Source organism: Aspergillus caelatus (genome assembly GCF_009193585.1).
Source record: "Aspergillus caelatus strain CBS 763.97 unplaced genomic scaffold BDV27scaffold_74, whole genome shotgun sequence".
NCBI lineage: Eukaryota > Fungi > Ascomycota > Eurotiomycetes > Eurotiales > Aspergillaceae > Aspergillus > Aspergillus caelatus.
The window spans coordinates 17,913-35,569 of NW_022475337.1; the positions used below are offsets into that span (position 1 = coordinate 17,913).

At 49.6% G+C, this 17,657-nt stretch overlaps 7 protein-coding genes across 7 annotated transcripts; 6 read left to right on the forward strand and 1 right to left on the reverse strand.

The window, feature by feature from the left end:
• Positions 1 to 76: 76 nt before the first annotated feature.
• Positions 77 to 3,419, forward strand: BDV27DRAFT_171807 (pyridoxal phosphate-dependent decarboxylase family protein; the record flags this gene model as incomplete). The annotated part of the gene is made up of 6 exons (XM_032075697.1): positions 77 to 229; positions 288 to 1,041; positions 1,097 to 1,670; positions 1,728 to 1,836; positions 1,903 to 2,789; positions 2,849 to 3,419. 6 exons carry the CDS (start codon positions 77 to 79, stop codon positions 3,417 to 3,419), a joined length of 3,048 nt encoding a protein of 1,015 aa, XP_031928222.1.
• A 294-nt stretch (positions 3,420 to 3,713) lies between these two features.
• On the forward strand, positions 3,714 to 4,600 carry BDV27DRAFT_106910 (U4/U6-U5 snRNP complex subunit SNU23). Its single transcript, XM_032064421.1, has one exon. The coding sequence runs from the start codon at positions 3,814 to 3,816 to the stop codon at positions 4,450 to 4,452; it is 639 nt and encodes a 212-aa protein (XP_031928223.1). The 5' UTR covers positions 3,714 to 3,813; the 3' UTR covers positions 4,453 to 4,600.
• Positions 4,601 to 7,503, reverse strand: BDV27DRAFT_106912 (uncharacterized protein). Its single transcript, XM_032064422.1, has 4 exons — positions 7,280 to 7,503; positions 6,921 to 7,217; positions 6,755 to 6,864; positions 4,601 to 6,705 (listed from the first exon to the last, which is right to left on the reverse strand). The coding sequence occupies exons 1-4, from the start codon at positions 7,415 to 7,417 to the stop codon at positions 4,749 to 4,751; spliced, it is 2,502 nt and encodes an 833-aa protein (XP_031928224.1). The 5' UTR covers positions 7,418 to 7,503; the 3' UTR covers positions 4,601 to 4,748.
• Positions 7,504 to 7,751: 248 nt separating this feature from the next.
• BDV27DRAFT_106914 (phosphatidate cytidylyltransferase) lies at positions 7,752 to 9,802 on the forward strand. The gene is made up of 2 exons (XM_032064423.1): positions 7,752 to 7,925; positions 7,987 to 9,802. The coding sequence occupies exons 1-2, from the start codon at positions 7,911 to 7,913 to the stop codon at positions 9,535 to 9,537; spliced, it is 1,566 nt and encodes a 521-aa protein (XP_031928225.1). The 5' UTR covers positions 7,752 to 7,910; the 3' UTR covers positions 9,538 to 9,802.
• Positions 9,803 to 10,615: 813 nt separating this feature from the next.
• BDV27DRAFT_157162 (polysaccharide lyase family 1 protein) lies at positions 10,616 to 11,797 on the forward strand (the record flags this gene model as incomplete). The annotated part of the gene is made up of 2 exons (XM_032072454.1): positions 10,616 to 11,167; positions 11,222 to 11,797. 2 exons carry the CDS (start codon positions 10,616 to 10,618, stop codon positions 11,795 to 11,797), a joined length of 1,128 nt encoding a protein of 375 aa, XP_031928226.1.
• A 598-nt stretch (positions 11,798 to 12,395) lies between these two features.
• BDV27DRAFT_127337 (histidinol-phosphate transaminase) lies at positions 12,396 to 13,984 on the forward strand. The gene is made up of 2 exons (XM_032066741.1): positions 12,396 to 12,775; positions 12,842 to 13,984. Exon 2 carries the CDS (start codon positions 13,026 to 13,028, stop codon positions 13,863 to 13,865), a length of 840 nt encoding a protein of 279 aa, XP_031928227.1. The 5' UTR covers positions 12,396 to 12,775; positions 12,842 to 13,025; the 3' UTR covers positions 13,866 to 13,984.
• Positions 13,985 to 15,233: 1,249 nt separating this feature from the next.
• Positions 15,234 to 17,546, forward strand: BDV27DRAFT_106920 (putative integral membrane protein Pth11-like). Its single transcript, XM_032064424.1, has 2 exons — positions 15,234 to 16,062; positions 16,130 to 17,546. Exons 1-2 carry the CDS (start codon positions 15,713 to 15,715, stop codon positions 17,421 to 17,423), a joined length of 1,644 nt encoding a protein of 547 aa, XP_031928228.1. The 5' UTR covers positions 15,234 to 15,712; the 3' UTR covers positions 17,424 to 17,546.
• The last annotated feature ends 111 nt before the right edge of the window (positions 17,547 to 17,657 follow it).

Below are 17,657 nucleotides of genomic sequence, written 5' to 3' on the forward strand. Positions count from 1 at the left end.
ATTCACTCTACCGGTTCAGCACCGTCCTTGTCATCCAGCCCTGCCTGTGTACTTCGCGATAGCAGCCACTGTCACAATGTCTGACCATGGTGACCTCACCCACCAAGCCATCAGCTCCTATTTCATAGGGCCACAGGCCGAGAATATGGGATACTTCAAGGATAACATATCCACGATCCTCCAAGAGCTAGAAGATGCCCGCAAGAAATACGAATTCGAAGGCGACCAGGTACTTGTTTCCTCCCTGGACAAATGCACGGCACCAGGCCAAAGCTCACTAGCTCCAGAAATTCATCACATCCAGCATCCAAAACTCGGAGGAATTCCAGCGCATTACACGGAACTTCGCTCATGCGGTGAAAAAGGCTGCCAAGTTGATGGGCTCCCATTCTATTCCCTTTTGGAATCCTCGTTATCAGGCTCATATGTGCACTGATCTGAGCATGCCTGCGCTTCTGGGTTATTTCATGACTATGATTTATAATCCTAATAATGTTGCGCTGGAGGCTAGTCCTCTGACGACTGTGGCAGAAATGGAGGTGGGGGAGCAGCTGTGCCATTTGTTTGGGTATAATATTGATCCTTCGAGGACGGATGTGCCTACTGGTTGGGGCCATGTTACTTGTGGTGGGACTGTGGCCAATCTTGAGTCTATCTGGGTGGCTAGGAATCTGAAGTTTTATCCTTTGGCTCTTCGTAAAGCCATGAGTGAGACCGTGGTTATAAATGGAATGGGGAAGAAAGGACCGTTGAACTTTGTGGCTGACAGATTCATGGTCACCACCTGTAAAGGTGAAAGGAAGCTGTTTGTGGATCTGTCTACGTGGGAGCTGCTCAATCTCAGACCAAAGACGGTGCTAGATCTGCCACAGGAATTGCATGAACAGTTCGGCATCTCGCCCAAGTTTGTGGAGTCTGCCTTGCAGAATTTCAATATACAGTCAACGGGTAAAGACATCCTGGAAAGAGAATTTGAGGTTAAGCAACCGATTAAGTGTTTTCTCTCTAATACTAGACACTATTCTTGGCCCAAGGGGGGAGGTGAGTTATTTCAAACCTGGTCTTCATCAATATTAGGAGTCACTAACAGCCACAGCAATTGCTGGTCTTGGGTCGGATGCGTTTGAGGGCATTGAAGTCGATGACGCCGCGCGTATTAACCTCGACGCGCTTCAAGAACGCCTCCAACGGTGTCTTGACGAGGGCCAGGCAGTTTATGCCGTTGTGGCTATCATGGGCTCAACTGAAGAAGGCGCTGTTGATCGGTTGAGTGCTATTTTAGCCATGCGTCAGCGCTTCCAGTCGAAAGGGCTGTCATTCCTCGTCCATGCTGACGCCGCGTGGGGGGGCTACTTTGCGACAATGCTTCCACGGAATCTATATGACCTGCCACGGGGACCAAGTGTGAGCAATCCGGAGGATAGTTTTGATGGTGGCGCAGAGGGCTTTGTTCCAGACCTGAGCCTGAAGCTGGAAACTCAAGAAGATCTTCTTGCACTTAAATACGCGGATTCAATCACCGTGGATCCACATAAGGCAGGCTATATTCCGTACCCCGGAGGGAGTCTAGTGTATCGCGATGGAAGAATGAGGTATCTGGTCACCTGGACCGCTCCGGTGCTCTCTCAGGGCTCTGAGACCGGGATGGGAATTTATGGTGTCGAGGGCAGGTATGTTTCACAGAATTTCGTTTACTTTGCAGCTTTCAGGGAACTGACAGCAAGTAGTAAGCCTGGTGCGGCAGCCATGTCAACCTGGCTCTCCAACAAGTGTATCGGGCTCAATCCCCAAGGATATGGCGCTCTGCTCAGTGAGGTGTCTTTCACATGTACCAGGGTAGGTATTTACTTTCACAAGTAGCCGGTAATTCATATAAGGCTAATACATTAAAAACCATACCAGCTCTCTGCTCACTGGGCCGCCATGACCACGAAAGACGACGACTACTTCATGTGCGTTCCATTTCACAAACTTCCCTCCGAATGGAAGGACCCCTTCAACGAGCAAGCAATAGAGGAGGAAAAGGAACGAATCCGTCGAGAAATTCTCCCAAAAAGCAATCGCGACATTGTTGAGCGTGATGCAGGCAAACCCACAGAGGAAAAGCTCATGACACTTCTCCGGGGCCTTGGTTCAGACCTGAACATCAACGCCTTTGCACTCAACTGGCGTTATAATGACAAGGACAGAACCTGGAATACTGACATAGAAGAAGCCAACTACCTCACAAGACACGTCGTTGAGCGCCTGTCTATTTGTTCACCAGACCAGGATCCCACCAAGATCCCATTCTACCTGACTTCAACTGAGTTCACCAACGAGCTATATGGCAAGTGTGCCAAGGAGTTCAAGAGAAGGCTTGGTCTCCCGCAGTGCGATCGCCCTCTTTTTGTGCTAAGAAACGTTGTCATGAGTCCATTCCCCACAGACAACGACTTTATTAGTACGATGGTAGACTACTTCCGCTCAGTAGTCGAGGACGGAGTCAGACTGTGCCGCAAGCGTAATGCAAGAGGCCCGGCTATCCACCGGTTTGTAATGCAGGGGACGGACGAGATTTTCTTAGCCTATCAACCATCGTTCCATTTGGGCAAACACCGACAACAGATCATTCTGGCCGTGGAGCTTGAAGGCCAGGCCAAGTCAGACTATATTGAAATCCGGGAATCCAACCCTGAGGATCCTATCTTCCTCAAATCATCCGTAGAGATCGACCTCCAACAAGTGGTGAGTGAATGCGAGCGGGGCAGCCGTGTGAGCTTCAAAGGGACCATATATACACACCATGGGTAAGTGCAACGCACCTCTAGCATCTTTCCTACAGTCAGAAGTCTAACAAATACTCTAGTGGCCCGGTCCGCACTTCCACACCCGTGACATTGAAGCGTGTGATCAAAAGCCGTCCTATCAACTCGGCCAACCGAGAAACCGACTATCCCGAAGATTATATGCCATTTTACCTCTACGGTTCTGGGAAGCAATGGCATATCTCACACATGCTCCTGCAAGCACCCAATGCTACCTTCTCAGCTGGCAATGTGAAACTGGACGATGAACTGGCCTCTTCGCTCAGTCAAGAACATGCTGAAAAGGGCGCTATTCTCGCTTTTACAGAAGTTCCCGAAGCTTCGATGCAGCCCTTCCCAGCGTCCAAAAGTGAGCTGCCGGCATGCTTCTTCTTCCAGCCCGACAAGAAATATAAGGTCAAGGTGTGGGACGATCCAAAAGATCCATCGGCAGCTGGTCCCGGGCTACTGGAAGGTCTTAGAGAACCAGTTGAGGGAACTATTACCCTGTCCAAAGAAATACATATTGACCTGGAATGGATCAATAAGGATCCATTCGAGCAGGAGGATAGGGTTGGTAAGTGGCGGGATGAGTTCAGCCAGATCGGCAAGAAGCTGGAGAAACGAGGTTGAGGCGGCCGGTATTCATGATCCAGGGGCATAGCAACTGGAAAAAACAGTTCTATCCTTGATCAAGTTGTATATCTGCGCTGGTACGGAGTACAGATGGTTAGCTCGTACAGTAGGGAAGATAGTAGCTAAACTCCATTTGGATGATGGCATGCCGTCGCTATCCCCAAACTGGAAAGTCGTCCAAGAACTAGATAGGTCACATGATATAGCTCCTCCTCACCGCTTGCTTCCTTTGGATAGTTTTGCCATACCATATCCATCATTTAACATCCATGATCTCAAGCAAAACCAACCCATCTCAATACTAGCTACACCTATCACAATCTTCTCACTCTCACGCAAGTCCCTCACAACCAAAACCCAAAAAATAAAAGAATACCCAAAAAAAACAACAATGTCCAAACCAACCGCAGCGACATCCGACACGGCCTTCCGCAAAACCTGGGACCGAGAAGAATACGCCAAAAAAGCCGCAGACGAAGAAAGCAAACGCAAAGAAGAATCCAAAGCGCGCTATGAAGCCAAACTACTCGGGAAAAAATGGCACGCGCCGGTCGACTATAGCTCGTTGGAGGCCACGACATCTCGAAAACAGCGACTAGATGTGGCGTCGATGGTGGGCAAGACGACGATTGTGTCGGCTGGGTCGGCGGTGGGCAAGAGAGGCCGGGGAGCCGGTTTCTACTGTGGGGACTGTGATCTTACTTTCAAGGATAACTTGCAGCTTGTGGAGCATTTGAATAGTAAGCAGCATTTGATTGCGACGGGGCAGAGCGGCGAAGTGACCAGGGCTACTGTTGAGGATGTGCGGCAGCGGTTACGGTTGCTTGCGCATCAGAAACGGGTGCGAGAGGAGGAGGAAAGGAGGGCTTGGCAGCTTGATCTCGGGGCTAGGCTTCAGGAGAGGGAGGAGCAGGAGGCTAAGGAACGAGAGGAGAAGAGGAGGAAGAGGAATGAGAAGCGGCGGAAGGGTGGAGATGGAATCAAGCAGGAAGAAGACAGCTGGGAGGGCCGGTTGGGAATTATCGCATGAATGCATTCTGTTGGTTCGTTTTGGGATGAGCTGGCTTGTATATGGATGGGTGCTTTATGGTCGACAAAAGTTGCAGTATACCCTCGGCGTTTTGGTTTTTATTTGGGCATGTTATGGTCCTTCGGTTGAATAACAAATCAAAGAAAAAGACGTTCATATATCGCGCTGCTATTTAGCGAAATTGCATGAAAATAATACTTTGCACCGGTCATGAACAATAAAACGAATATCCAACGCCCATATCCCATGCCTTGACTCCTCCCAGCCAGCCAAATCCCATTAACCCAAATCCAAAATCAATCAATGCATTCAATTCCCTCCAATACCCGCATGGCACGGGCACCCTCCCTCTCGAATTGCCCGACTAGCCTCTCGCATTCTTGCCTCAACTTCTCCTCCCCGTTCTTGGCGTGCCATTTAATCCATTCTTCGACAGACATCTTTTTCTCTGGACTTGTCAAATCACCCTTCACGTTATTCAGTGCTGAACTCAAATCAACATTCTCTTTGTCGCTGTTCCCAGCGAGGAGGATCTCATCAATATCAATAGGGCTCCACGGGTGGGTCGTGCGGAGGCCCCCGGCATTGGTGTTACGCTTCGATGGCGAAGGTGTGTTGGGTGCTAGGGAAATTCGTACTATCTGTTGTTTGGATGGCGATCCTACATAGGATCGCGTTGCAGAAGGCTTTAGAGATGGTGGCTGGTTCTCAGCATCGGAGGACTGCGGAGATAAGGACGGCGTGCTCTTCGAGGTAGGAAGAGGCGAGATATTCCCTTGGTCGGCAGAGTCGGACATTCTATGGCTATCTGAGCTCCGTGATCCCGCAAGTGTCTTAGCAAATTGTTTCTCCTCGGGAATGTCGCTATATCTCTCCGCCGTTTTTGGAGGCACTCTGGATGATCTGCGCCGTGTGGAAGGTTGCTCGACCTCTTGTTCTTGCGGCTCTTGTGGTTTCCTCTGCTCAGGAACGTCATGACCGGTTGAAGAGACCTGGGGGCTATGTTTGGGATCCAACTCCTGCTGAGCAGGAGTTTCTTCGCGCTCAAGAGCCTCTGTTTTGCTAGTTTTCTTTGATTTCTTGGCTTTTTCCGTGGAGGTCCTCTGTTTAGTCTTCTTCTTGAGATCCTTGTCGTTAGGTTCACTTTTGGTGGTTGGTTCAGCTTTGGGCTGCTTTACGGGAGTAGGAACTCTAGCTGGGATCTCCACCGAAACGAACGACTCATGAACCCTTGAGTTCATTTCATCCTTTAACGTTTCATCTGCTCCCGACCGCTTCCATGTCTTCGGTAGTTTCTCTGTGACAAGCTCCGGCTCTGGCTCGGAAACGTTAGAGCTCCTTGACTTGCGCGTTGATTTGGCATGGCTCGGTTTATCCTCTGGAGCTGCTTGCCTAGAGCCAGACTCTTCAGGCTCTTCAGGCAATGCTTTGCCTGTCTGGGTCTCTTCCTCATCGGCATGATCGGCCACCTCCTGCGGCTCTGGGGTGGTCTTCTGCTTCTTCTTGGGCTTGGACTTCTTTGGTGGCTTCTGCACGACCTCCAGACTCTGCTCTTCAAGTTCAGGCTGTTCTAAGTCGGCCATAAGAGCTGCGTCAAGCTCGTTGTCATTAGGCACGCGAGATTTTGAAGCGGTTTTAGACGATGAACCGCTAGAGGCTTTTCGGCTCTTCGAGGATGCTTTCTTTTTCGTAGTTCCGCGACCTTTCTTGGGCTCATCCTCTGGGATATTCTCTTCTGGCTGTGTATCCACGGTGACTTCATTGTTTTGATTGCTGTCGCCCTGAGTGCTGTCTCGCACCTTTGTGGCCCGCTTTTTAGTGGGTGGTTCGGCTTCCTCAAAGTGTTCCGTGTCAACCAAATTGACTTCTTCTCTTTCTACTTGGTCACTTGTCCTCTTCTTTCCACGCGTGGCTCGTTTTGTCTTGGGGGGCTCGGGCTGGCTATAGTCGGCAGTATCAATATCCATCTGGCTATCGGTCTCCGCCGCCTCTTCCTTCTTGGTCTTCACATTCTTTGATTTTGTCTTGGATGACTTTTTGGTTCCTTTTGCCTTGGTAGCTGGCTGGGAGATAGTACTCTGGTCCATGAGATCGTCAAGTTCCGAGATAGCTTCTGAAGCAGTTGATTGGGTAGAAAGACGAGACGCCTTGGAGGTACGTGCTTTTTTCGAACGTGAGCCTTTGCCTTTCTTACCAGAGGGTTGAGCAAAGGCGAAAAACGAACAGTCCGCGGAACGACGGTAATGTTCATCGCTGGAGAGGTTAGTTATGATACAAAAAGGAAGGAGCGATAAACACTCACAAGGGATCGTCCTTGGGTTCCCACCCGTCCAGGGACAATTTGCAGTATGCACAGCTTGCTAGGTCATTGCTCTCTTCAGTGGGACAAAAATACCATCCTCCGTCGACCATCTGGCACAGGACCGTCGTCAAATTGAGTCCGGAGAAGTTACGGCAAGGCATCATACCTTTTCTGACTGACACACCCAACCGCGTTTCCCATCATGGGGCCATGAAGTGCCAAAGGTGGCCAATCTCGCCTCTCGTATCTTGTCACTTGTGGGATCCTCTATCTCAGCGGGGTTTGAGCTGTGTTGCTGAATATCCATCATAACGGCCCAGCCGCAATCATTCGCATGCTTAAGATGTTCCGTGATTGGATTGTCTTCCTCCTCCCATCCGTCGAGCGCTCTGTGACACAGAAAGCATGTTGTGTTATCTGGATTTGTTTCGTAGGGATTGTAGTAGAACCCTGCGTGCGCCAACTACAATAACCGGGGGTCAGTTTTCCGATGGACAAATAATGTAGATAGTTAAAGCTATATACCTCGGCGGGTGATGGCCTGCGGTGAGGCCAAGCAATGGGTTTAACGGCCTTTGCGCTCGATGTTCTTCGTTTCTCTGGGTGCAATACCAGATCAAAGCTGGCAAGGCGGGCAGCGAATGTCTCCATTTCGTCGGCCATTGTCGCGGGATATGCGGACCATCAGGTGTGGTCGCGGTCCCAGGATCACAGTATATATGGATTAACCTTCGAAAGGTACTCGATTTCACGGGGGAGGACGGACAAAAACTGAGAGTTCCTCTGTTTACTGTCTTGTTTGGGTCGAGCAACCGGAACGCGCCCGCGGAGATACGGCACCACGTGACGCAGTGTGTGGCTTGCTGGTGTGGCGCGGGCGGTCGCTGGGTAATCTCGAAAGGCCGAGAACACCTGCCGAGCGAGCCCCGAGCGAGTACGTCAGACCTTCCGGCCGCCATTGGGTAATCTGCGATTATCCCGCAGGAAAGTATCTGCAGTTCGATCCCATTGTTTCCTCACCTCCGCCCTTGCTCTACTTCAACTCTCCTTCAGGAAAATATGGTGTGAATCGGTAACGTTCAATGGTCATTGAGTTATTCAACAATTACAGCCCTCGCTGTGCAAGTCCCTCTTTTCCTTTCCAGGAACCGCGACAATGCGCGAAGTTACTGTAAGACAATATTTGCTTCCAGTCTGCACGCATTTGCTAGTGCTAATGGATCTCTTCAAAGGCCCTCCTTTTAAACTCCAGATCGGGTTCATTCATGCGTCTGCGCCCGATCTACCCGTCTCTTCCGCGATGCACTTGCGTCCCTAATTCTCTGCGCTCGTTCTCCCATCATTCTACTACGGCCCCTACTCTAAATGGAACATATCCGCTTAGAAACCGTACGATATCTCGTGGAGATTTCAACTCACAATCTGCTTCCAGCGAGCATGACCTTCTCCTTCCTTCATCGTCTACAGCGTCGTTCTCTACCAGCTCACGACTCTCGGACCCTGGTGACTGGGAAGATAACGCGAACCTGGCAATAGATGCATTCTCGGAGCTCCCTTCCAAAGACTTTGGTGTCAATCAACACATGCTCATCAACCAAGAGTTTAAAGAAGCCTTACGCCAAATCCTTTGGCAATTCCGAGCACCAATCCGATATGCATTTGCCTATGGCTCAGGAGTCTTCACCCAGTCCGGCAGTGCTCCTGGCTCCGGCCAGTGTCACCCGTCTGCTCCGGCTGCGATCAAGAACATGCAACAAGGTCAGGGTAAGATGATTGATTTTATCTTCGGAGTGTCGTACTCCCAACATTGGCATTCATTAAACCTCCATCAACATCGTGACCACTACTCTGGATTGGGGTCTTTAGGGTCTTACGCTGTCGCTCAAACGCAAGATAGGTTCGGCGCTGGTGTTTACTTCAACCCGTATATCACCGTTAATGGCACGTTGATCAAATATGGCGTTGTCAACCTCGACACGTTATGTCGTGATCTCAGCCAATGGGACACACTATACCTTGCGGGGCGGTTACAAAAGCCGGTTAAGATTCTGCGTGACCATCCCAAGGTTCGGCTAGCAAACCAAATGAACCTGCTGTCTGCCGTCCGAGTGGCATTACTGCTCCTGCCGGCTGAGTTCACGGAGTTCCAGCTCTACAGTACCATTGCAGGAATGAGCTACATGGGAGACCTTCGCATGGCATTGCCAGCAGAGGATCCTCGTAAGGTTAACAATATTGTTTCAGGTCAGATGGCCAACTTCCGGCGGCTCTATGCACCGCTCATCGAAACCCTACCTAATGTCACGTTCAACGACAAACGGTGCACCGAAGGCGATTGGATCGATGATCCTAATGCCAATGTGAAGCTAACCCAAGATATGGACCCAGTAAAGCGTGGTAATATGGTCCGCCGTCTTCCGGATGCATTCCGAGCGAAGCTGTACTTCCAGTATCAAACCCGCTTCCAAATACCTCGCGGGGACTTCAACAAAATGATGAAGGAAAGCAATGATGCCGACCAGGCATTAGTACGGCGGAGACAAGGCGGTCCCTTCGAGCAGCGTATCGCAAGTGACGATAGCCTGAAGCAGGAAGTACAAGCTTCGATCACGAAGACCATTCGCTGGCCCAGCACTGTCCAGTCGGCCAAAGGTCTAGTCACCTCCGGAATTGGCAGGACCTGGCGCTACCTACGGGAAAAGCAAAATAAGTACAAGACTTCAGGCAAACATGCCAGCCCTCCGAGCGAGGAGTCGACAGAGAAAGCGCCAAAGCAGGAATAGATAATTATCATTAGTGTCATAGCTCTCACTGAAGCATGGCTTGCCAACAGGCGGCCCTAGACATCATACAAGGCATATCAAGGCGTTGTGTTGGTTTGACATATGTGCTCGAGTTTTCCCATCCTTCCCTTTCCATTTCGCCGCTCTTGGCTCAGCCACACTGTAGGGACAGCTGGGACAAGAAACATCACAATGTACATAGATGACTACGTTTAAGATAGACTAGCTCAGAAGGCTATATATAGCAGTACGGCCACGAAAAGCTGAATAAATTTACTACTACTACGACTACTTGTTCTGCTCCCTAGTTATACAAATGCAGCATTGGCCAAGACACAAGGTGCCCAAATATAGACCTCCATGGTACATACCATTCATTGGTGGTAAAATAATCTTCAATATTCAGGCAAACATGAACAACAGCATAATGATATATGACCCCAATGTGTACCAAATCCTGCATCAAATGGAACGCATATGAACGAAACTCTACTGATCTAGTTTATCCGGAGCCCCATTTCCGTTCTTTCAAAATATTGACTACCAAGTTTCTTAAGCGACACCATATCCAAGACATGCCCACATATTATGTATAGGTTCTCGGCTCTTGCTGTTTTAGATAGAATGCAAGTTTGTCGATCTCTGCCTAACAAGGTGACTGGCCCGAGTGACTAATGCGCAGATGATGGGTGCAAACCTGCAATGGATTCCATCCCTTGACTATTTCGGATGTAAAGTCGAAGGGGAAACGCTCTCCGCTGATCTTTATTTTTGTCTGTTCGCCTATTTTCCGGGCATGTGCGAAGCAAATGGTGTTTTATAGGTGTTCGGCGACGTAGGTGGAATTATCCGAAGTTGTCAGAACTGTTTCAGGCATGATGCTAAATCATAGTGCCGAAGAGACAAGAGCCGATCTTAAGACCTTCGGTAATTAGAATCGATGGTCGTCCGTTGTAAATGAGGGTTAGTTACAATGGATGAACGGTTATTTAAGCAGTGCGAGATCCCTTGGGGATTTTTCTAAGTGTCAATTCACATATATATTTTGAGAAACCACTTTTCATTTTCTCCAGCCTCAATGAAGATCACATCAACCATTCCCGCTGTCCTCTTGGGACTAGCACCGCTGAGTGTAGCCGTATCAGTCTCCGGCGCAGCCGAAGGGTTCGCTTCCGGGGTGACAGGCGGTGGTGATGCAGAAGCACAGATTCCCAGCGATATCGATGAGCTGAAGGAATGGCTTACCGATGATACTCCACGAGTGATCGTTCTTGACAAAGAATATGATTTCACCGAGTCGGAGGGCACGACTAGTGGAACGGTTTGTGCTTCCTGGGGAACCGGAGACGGCTGTCAGAAGATTATCCAGGACGACTGTGGAGATTCTCCTTCTTCGCAGGCAACTTGGTACACGGCTGGAACGACGGGGATAGATGTTGCGTCGGACAAAACGATCCTTGGAGACGGAGACAAGGGCGTTATTAAAGGCAAAGGCCTGAGATTCAGAGACGGCGTGTCGAACATCATTGTCCAAAACATTGAGATTTCCGACTTGAACCCTGAGTATGTCTGGGGTGGCGATGCAATCTATTTCGATGGGTCTGACCTTATCTGGATTGATCATGTCACGGTATGTCCCTTTTGAAACAGAACGAGAGAGCGTATTTGCTAATAAACGTCCTAGACGGCTCGCACTGGACGGCAACACTACACCTTCGGATACGAGACCAACACCCGTATTACTCTCTCAAACAACTTCATCAACGGCGAGACGACGTACTCTACCGGCTGCGACGGGTACACCTACTGGGGCTTTGAGATGGTAGGTGAGGCTGACCAGATTACCCTGCAGAACAATTATATCTACATGACCGCTGGCCGCAGCCCAGCCTTGAGTGGAGGTACTCTCTTGCATGCCGTAAACAATGTCTGGGAGAAAAACAACGGCCATGCGCTGGAGGGCGGCGAGGCAGCTGCTCGGGGAATCTTCGAGGGAAACGCTTGGGTCGGTGTGTCCACAATTGTTGGCGACTACGCCGGTCGTCTTTTCAACACACCGGACTCATCATCCGCTGGCGACTGCGAATCGGCTCTTGGTCGTGCATGCGAAGTCAATGCCGTTTCCGACTCCGGCAGCCTTACTTCTTACACAGATACTTCCTTTTTCTCGGATTTCTCAGGGCTTACTATTGCGCCCGCCACCTCTGCCACCGAGGCTCAGTCGAATGTCCCGAACAACGCAGGCATGGGGAAGCTTTGAATTTCTTTCCAGGACTTGTCTATTTCTACTTTTTTCTAACTTTCCGCCCTCAATTCGTAATGTCGCGCTCTGAGTGATGGCCATCTATGCATGCAATCGGCTGTATACGGAGTCATGTCAGGTTACCTATGGCTATAAGCTTTATGTTGAGATTTATCATTTGCCCTGAATTGAACAAAGTTTGTAAGAAGAATAGAAGGTGCCTATCGTTGAACTATCTGTACAAACGAAGAACAGCCTGGACAGATAAATATGATAATTTTTTAGTAAATACTATGTTTTGCGTAACCCTAATCTATAATATAAACCATAACCATGTACCATAGAGCGGACTCCGAAAAAGGAAATTTCAGCTTTTCGAGGAAACAAAGGTCATTACTTGGATATATATATATATATATAACGTTTGAATCGGTACATATTTAGCACACCTTCACTAGCAATTATTATAGCTCATTAGCAGTATAGATACAAAACTTGTATGTTGAGTCAGTTCATTTCATTGACTGCCGCAAGGTATTTTAAGCTACCCGTTCCTGAAGAGTCACACTTCCGAGACCGGTCCCGCCCCGCCTATAATCTCCCCCCGCCACTTAAAGGAAGCCCCCCACCAGTCTTTCTTCGGTTTGCAAGGAACCTCTTCACTTCAGCAATATCACACCAAAATGGCTGCGAGACAATCACCGTTCGATCTCTCGAAATGTGCACGCAAGAATATCTTGCAATTGCAACCCTACCGCTGTGCAAGAGAGTGTGTTTGCCCTCCAGATCCCCACACCAGCGTCATGGAAACTAATGAGTCAGTGACTACAAAGATGACGGAACGAACGTCCTGCTCGATGCCAACGAAAACGCGTACGGTCCCGGTCTTGCCCTAAACTCGGAAGGCGCTCTGCAAGGATCTACTGTCAATGGAGATTCGACTGGCTCTTCGAAGCCAGACATCGACTTGCTGGGATTGAACCGCTATCCCGACCCGTAAGTGACTCACTTATACTTCGGTCTCTAATCAGTCCAATCTGACCCGGATTGATGGATTACTAGACACCAAGTTGAGTTGAAGCAACTTTTCTGCAATCTCCGCAATACCCGTATTCACAGCCAAAAAGACCTGACCCCCGAGAACCTTTTCGTTGGAGTCGGCTCCGACGAAGCCATCGATGCTCTGTTGAGGTGTTTCTGCGTACCTGGAAAGGACAAGATCCTTACTTGCCCTCCTACGTATGGCATGTATGGTGTTAGTGCGCAAGTCAATGACGTGGATATCGTGAAGGTGCCTCTGGATGTCGAGAATGGTTTCCAACTGCAGCCGGACAAGATCCTCGAGACTCTGTCCACGGATGACTCAATCAAGATGGTGTATATCTGCTCGCCAGGTAACCCTACCGCCAACTTGATCCGCAAGTCCGACATTCAGAAGGTGCTGGAGCACCCCACATGGAATGGTGTGGTCGTTGTGGATGAGGCATACATCGACTTTGCACCCGAAGGCTCTAGTCTCGCCGAGTGGGTCAACGATTGGCCCAACCTGGTGGTTATGCAGACGTTGAGCAAGGCCTTTGGCCTGGCAGGTATTCGGCTGGGAGTTGCGTTCACTAGCCCTGCCATTGCCCTTCTGCTAAACAGCCTGAAGGCCCCTTATAACATCTCGAGCCCAACTAGCGCACTTGCTATGGCCGCTCTGTCGCCTAACAACATGGCTGTCATGAAGAAATATCGGGAGCAGATCATTGCTCAGCGCCAACGCTTGCTGCAGGAACTGCCCAAGATTCCGGGGGTGGGTCGCTTCCTTGGCGGGCAGGAGTCGAACTTCCTCCTAGTTGAACTCCTAGATAAGCCCGCCAGTGAAGGCGGAAAGCCCAGCAACAAGATTGCGTTAGGTGCGTACGAAGCTATGGCGGAAAAACGCGGCGTTGTGGTACGGTTCCGCGGAAAGGAGCTCGGATGCGAAGGTTGCCTGCGGGTTACAGTAGGAACAGAGGCAGAGGTCACTAGGTTCCTGCAGGAATTGCGGGTAGTCCTGGACGGTCTTCTCAGGGGGGTAGATGTTCAGTCGTTGAGAGCATAAACGCATCAGAACTCGAATCCGTCGTGTCATTTTCAATTTTCTTTTTCTGCTTTTCTTTTTTCTTTTTTTTTTTTTTCCAAGATTTATTACTTCTCGGGATAGACTTTCTTAGCCTTTTACATTATCTTTGCAATATAGAACGGATGGTTTTCTTGATACCACTGTCCGTTAGTACCTTCCTTATCATCATTTTCCGACCGGAGAGACCGGCAAATACGTAAGAGGCGCGAATGGAACCACCACCAGAAGGTTATCTCCCTGGGCATGTGTACTCGCTGCTACAAGTAGTATGAAACAGGGGGGGTACGTCTCATCTGGGGGTCCTGATAAGAAGGCAGGAGGGTAGGTTTGCCAGTATGTATTATGTATTAATTAGTGGTGTTTTATATTTTATTTACGATTATATGGCTGGTCTGTGTTGTTGTGGTTTCGAGAGAGAAAAGATGTCACAAGACCGCCACGTGGACCAGGCACACCTGACGTGACTTTTTTTTCTGTCGTACGGATTATCCTACCGAATGGTAACTTCCATCGAAGAATGGATACTACCCTAACAACCTCTTACAAACCAGTTTGGTTGCACGAGTCATGTTCTCTCTTTATGTATGGGATTGATCGGGGTTGCCTGCCAACTACCAATGGAATTCCTTCAAAATCCTCCCGACTATCTGATAAGGTAACAGCTTGGATTATCTCCGATGCTCTCTCTCTCTATTCGTCGCTAATAATCCGCAGCATCGATCATATACGAGCCCACGGTCTCGACAAGGTTCGTCCCTTGAGAGGCGGATGATACTCGGCCCAAGCTCGAATCTCCTTCTCGAGTCCAAGAGTCACAAGCAATGCTTCATTTCGCCTTCGCCATCGCCATCGGGCGGAAGCCAATGAACTTACTCCGCAAACAGCTCCTGAGCGACTAAGGTCCCTTGCTCTATCACCCCCCTCTGGCTGGTCCAATACTATTCCGTGCTGACCTGCGCAGCTAATCCATCCTCAAGTCCTGCTCTTAGAACCAAACGGAGGGCCGATAAATGGCGCTTCCCGACGCCCACTGCGACCGTTCGGTCTTATCTCTTGAATCCATGGTTATCGGTTGGCCGCCATGACCCTTGGCCTCGAGATGGGTGTAATTTTATCATCATGATTGTTTTTCTTATTAAATAGCCGTTCATGGGTTGCTTTTTGGCTGAAGTCTCCCCTTTCCGTTTGCATATGGGATGTTTCCCTCTGATTTAACCATCTCTCTCTGTCTCTCTAACTTCGTGACATAACTGTCCTTGAGTTAATATATTTTATCACTTCTACCGAAACGGCGGTGAAATCCTTCCTTTTCTATTCCCTGTAATATTAATTTTATTTCACGTGGAGGTACGTAAGAGCAAGGCTCTATACTTACCTACCGGTTGAATCTCTCGTCTCCCTCTTTTTTTCTCACTCGTTTCCCCTATTACCCTCGTTTGTTCGTCCGTCAACGACCATAATCTATACGAAGTAAGGTCTCTCTCCACCCGGAACGCCACCAGATCAACATCACTTTCCTTTCCCACCGTTACCACCCATTTAAACGCCGGTTCCACCCGTTATTCTTTCCCACGAGATCGTCGCCTTTTATATTCCCCGGTTTTCCTTACGTTATACCTTCTTTCCCCACACTGAGCAAACACTCTAATCCGGGGAAACGCACGTGCATGCTCAGGGTAGTTCGTCATGAACAATGTGAGTGCAACTAAAGGCACTACGTTGTTGAACTTACTCCAGGGACTCATCCACGGCGCGTTATTATTTGATAACTTGGGCTGTTCTCGCCTGTTTACCACTGACCCCTCTGCGGAGGTGGTTCAGCGGCCATGACTGTGTTGGACACTCGTGGTCTATACCCGGAAATTCCCCCGAATGCTCGAACGAAGGCCGACGATAATCCAACGCTCTTGGTGAGCTGGTGGGCCACCGGCTTCTCCCTGGCTATCATTGTGGTTCGAGTTTGTGGTCGCTATGTTCGTATCGAGCGCTTCTTTCGGGAGGATAAGGTGATGATGCTTGCCATTATTCCCCTCTTGATCCGTATGGCCCTTGTGCATGTTATCCTGATCTGGGGGACCAACAATACGAAGATAGTAGGGTTGACGACAGAAGAGATTCAGCATCGGGTCGTTGGAAGCAGGTTGGTTCTGGTATCTCGAATTTGCTATGCTATTTTGTAAGGCTGCTTCTAAGCATTTGTTTTAAGATGGAATATGCCGACTGACTGTTTTGACTGCAACAAGCATCTGGACTGCCAAATTTACCGTATGTGAATTTCTCAAACGAGTTTCGGAGATGATATGGCGCCGGTCTCTCCGGATCTTTCTCCAATTTATTTATTATTTCTTGGGATCGACTCTGATTGCCGTGGTACTCGCAACCCTAACCGAATGCCAGCCTTTCAACCATTACTGGCAGGTGGTTCCGGATCCAGGCCCCCAGTGTCGCTCCGGCTATGCGAACCTGATTACAATGGGAGTATGCGACGTGATTACGGATCTTCTTCTTGTGGCCTTTCCTATCCCCCTGATCATGATGACTCACATGTCTGCGAAACGCAAAGCCTCACTCGTTATCCTCTTTGCCTTATCCTTGATCCTCGTCGGCATAACCTGCTACCGCGTACCCTCCGTGATCGGTCACAAAGGGTCCCAGCAATACCGATCTCTTCTGGCATCTCTAGAGATCCTCGCTGCCACGGCGGTTTCCAATGCCATCGTCATTGGGTCCTTCGTGCGAGACAAAGGCGTGAAGAAAGCCAAGTTCAAAAAGGCAATTGGATCTGCCTCCGTTAGCGAGAGCATGGATCACAGCTCGGTTCGTCGTACCACTATCACGCACCACCACTGGGGCAGTGACTCCGACCTAGCAGGAGATCTGGGCATGCGTTTGCACCCCGACCTGGTTTCTTCCGACCACAAGCTGCCTCGGCCAGCCCCGGTGGTTGGTCCCTGTGAGCCCTTAACAGCCCGTACGGGTACCCTTAATCCAAACTGGTCTTTCAACCGTCATGCCTCTGCTACCGACGACGACCGATCCTCTACCACAGGTAGTCTTGATATCAAAGTGAGTCCACACGAGTATCTTCCAACCAATAAAACGCCGCGCAAAGCGTCGGGCGACGCCGTCCTGAGCTCACCCGGCCGAGTCTCCATGTTCGACGTCGGCGGTCTTCTGGACCCTTCACCTAGGAGCAGTCCCCCTCCGACTTCACATATGCATTGTCAAATGCCTCCTCCCGGGCAAATGACCCGTGCACGCAGTGGAAGCACAGCTTTCCTTCAAGACGTTGGCGGTCTACTCTCCGCCCCGACCTCAGGGACTACTCCAAACGCTTCACCGAACCTTCCACGGCCTGGCGGTCTTCGTAGTAACTCCTATGGCCGCCGACGAGGATCCAGCGTGCATTTTAGTGATACTCCGGAGTCACCGGCTCCACCGTATCGATCTCAATCCGATGTAACTGCCCCCATTCCTGAGGGAACGGACGATGTCGAACTTCAGGATGTTGGGGGATTATTATCAAAACATTCATGAATTATGACGGTATATACTAAACGGTAGTTGGATGTATAAATAAGCTTCCTTTTCTTCTTCTGGGGATTTCTCTTCGCCCTTGCTTTGTTCCCTTTCTTCTATTGTTCAATATGGGCCGTATGGTTATGTATACTTGGTTTGGAGCCAGGATTGACAATGGCGTTGGTATGGGGTATCTTGGCCAACATGGATATTTATATAATGGGCCATTGGATTGACCCAATTAAATCTTAA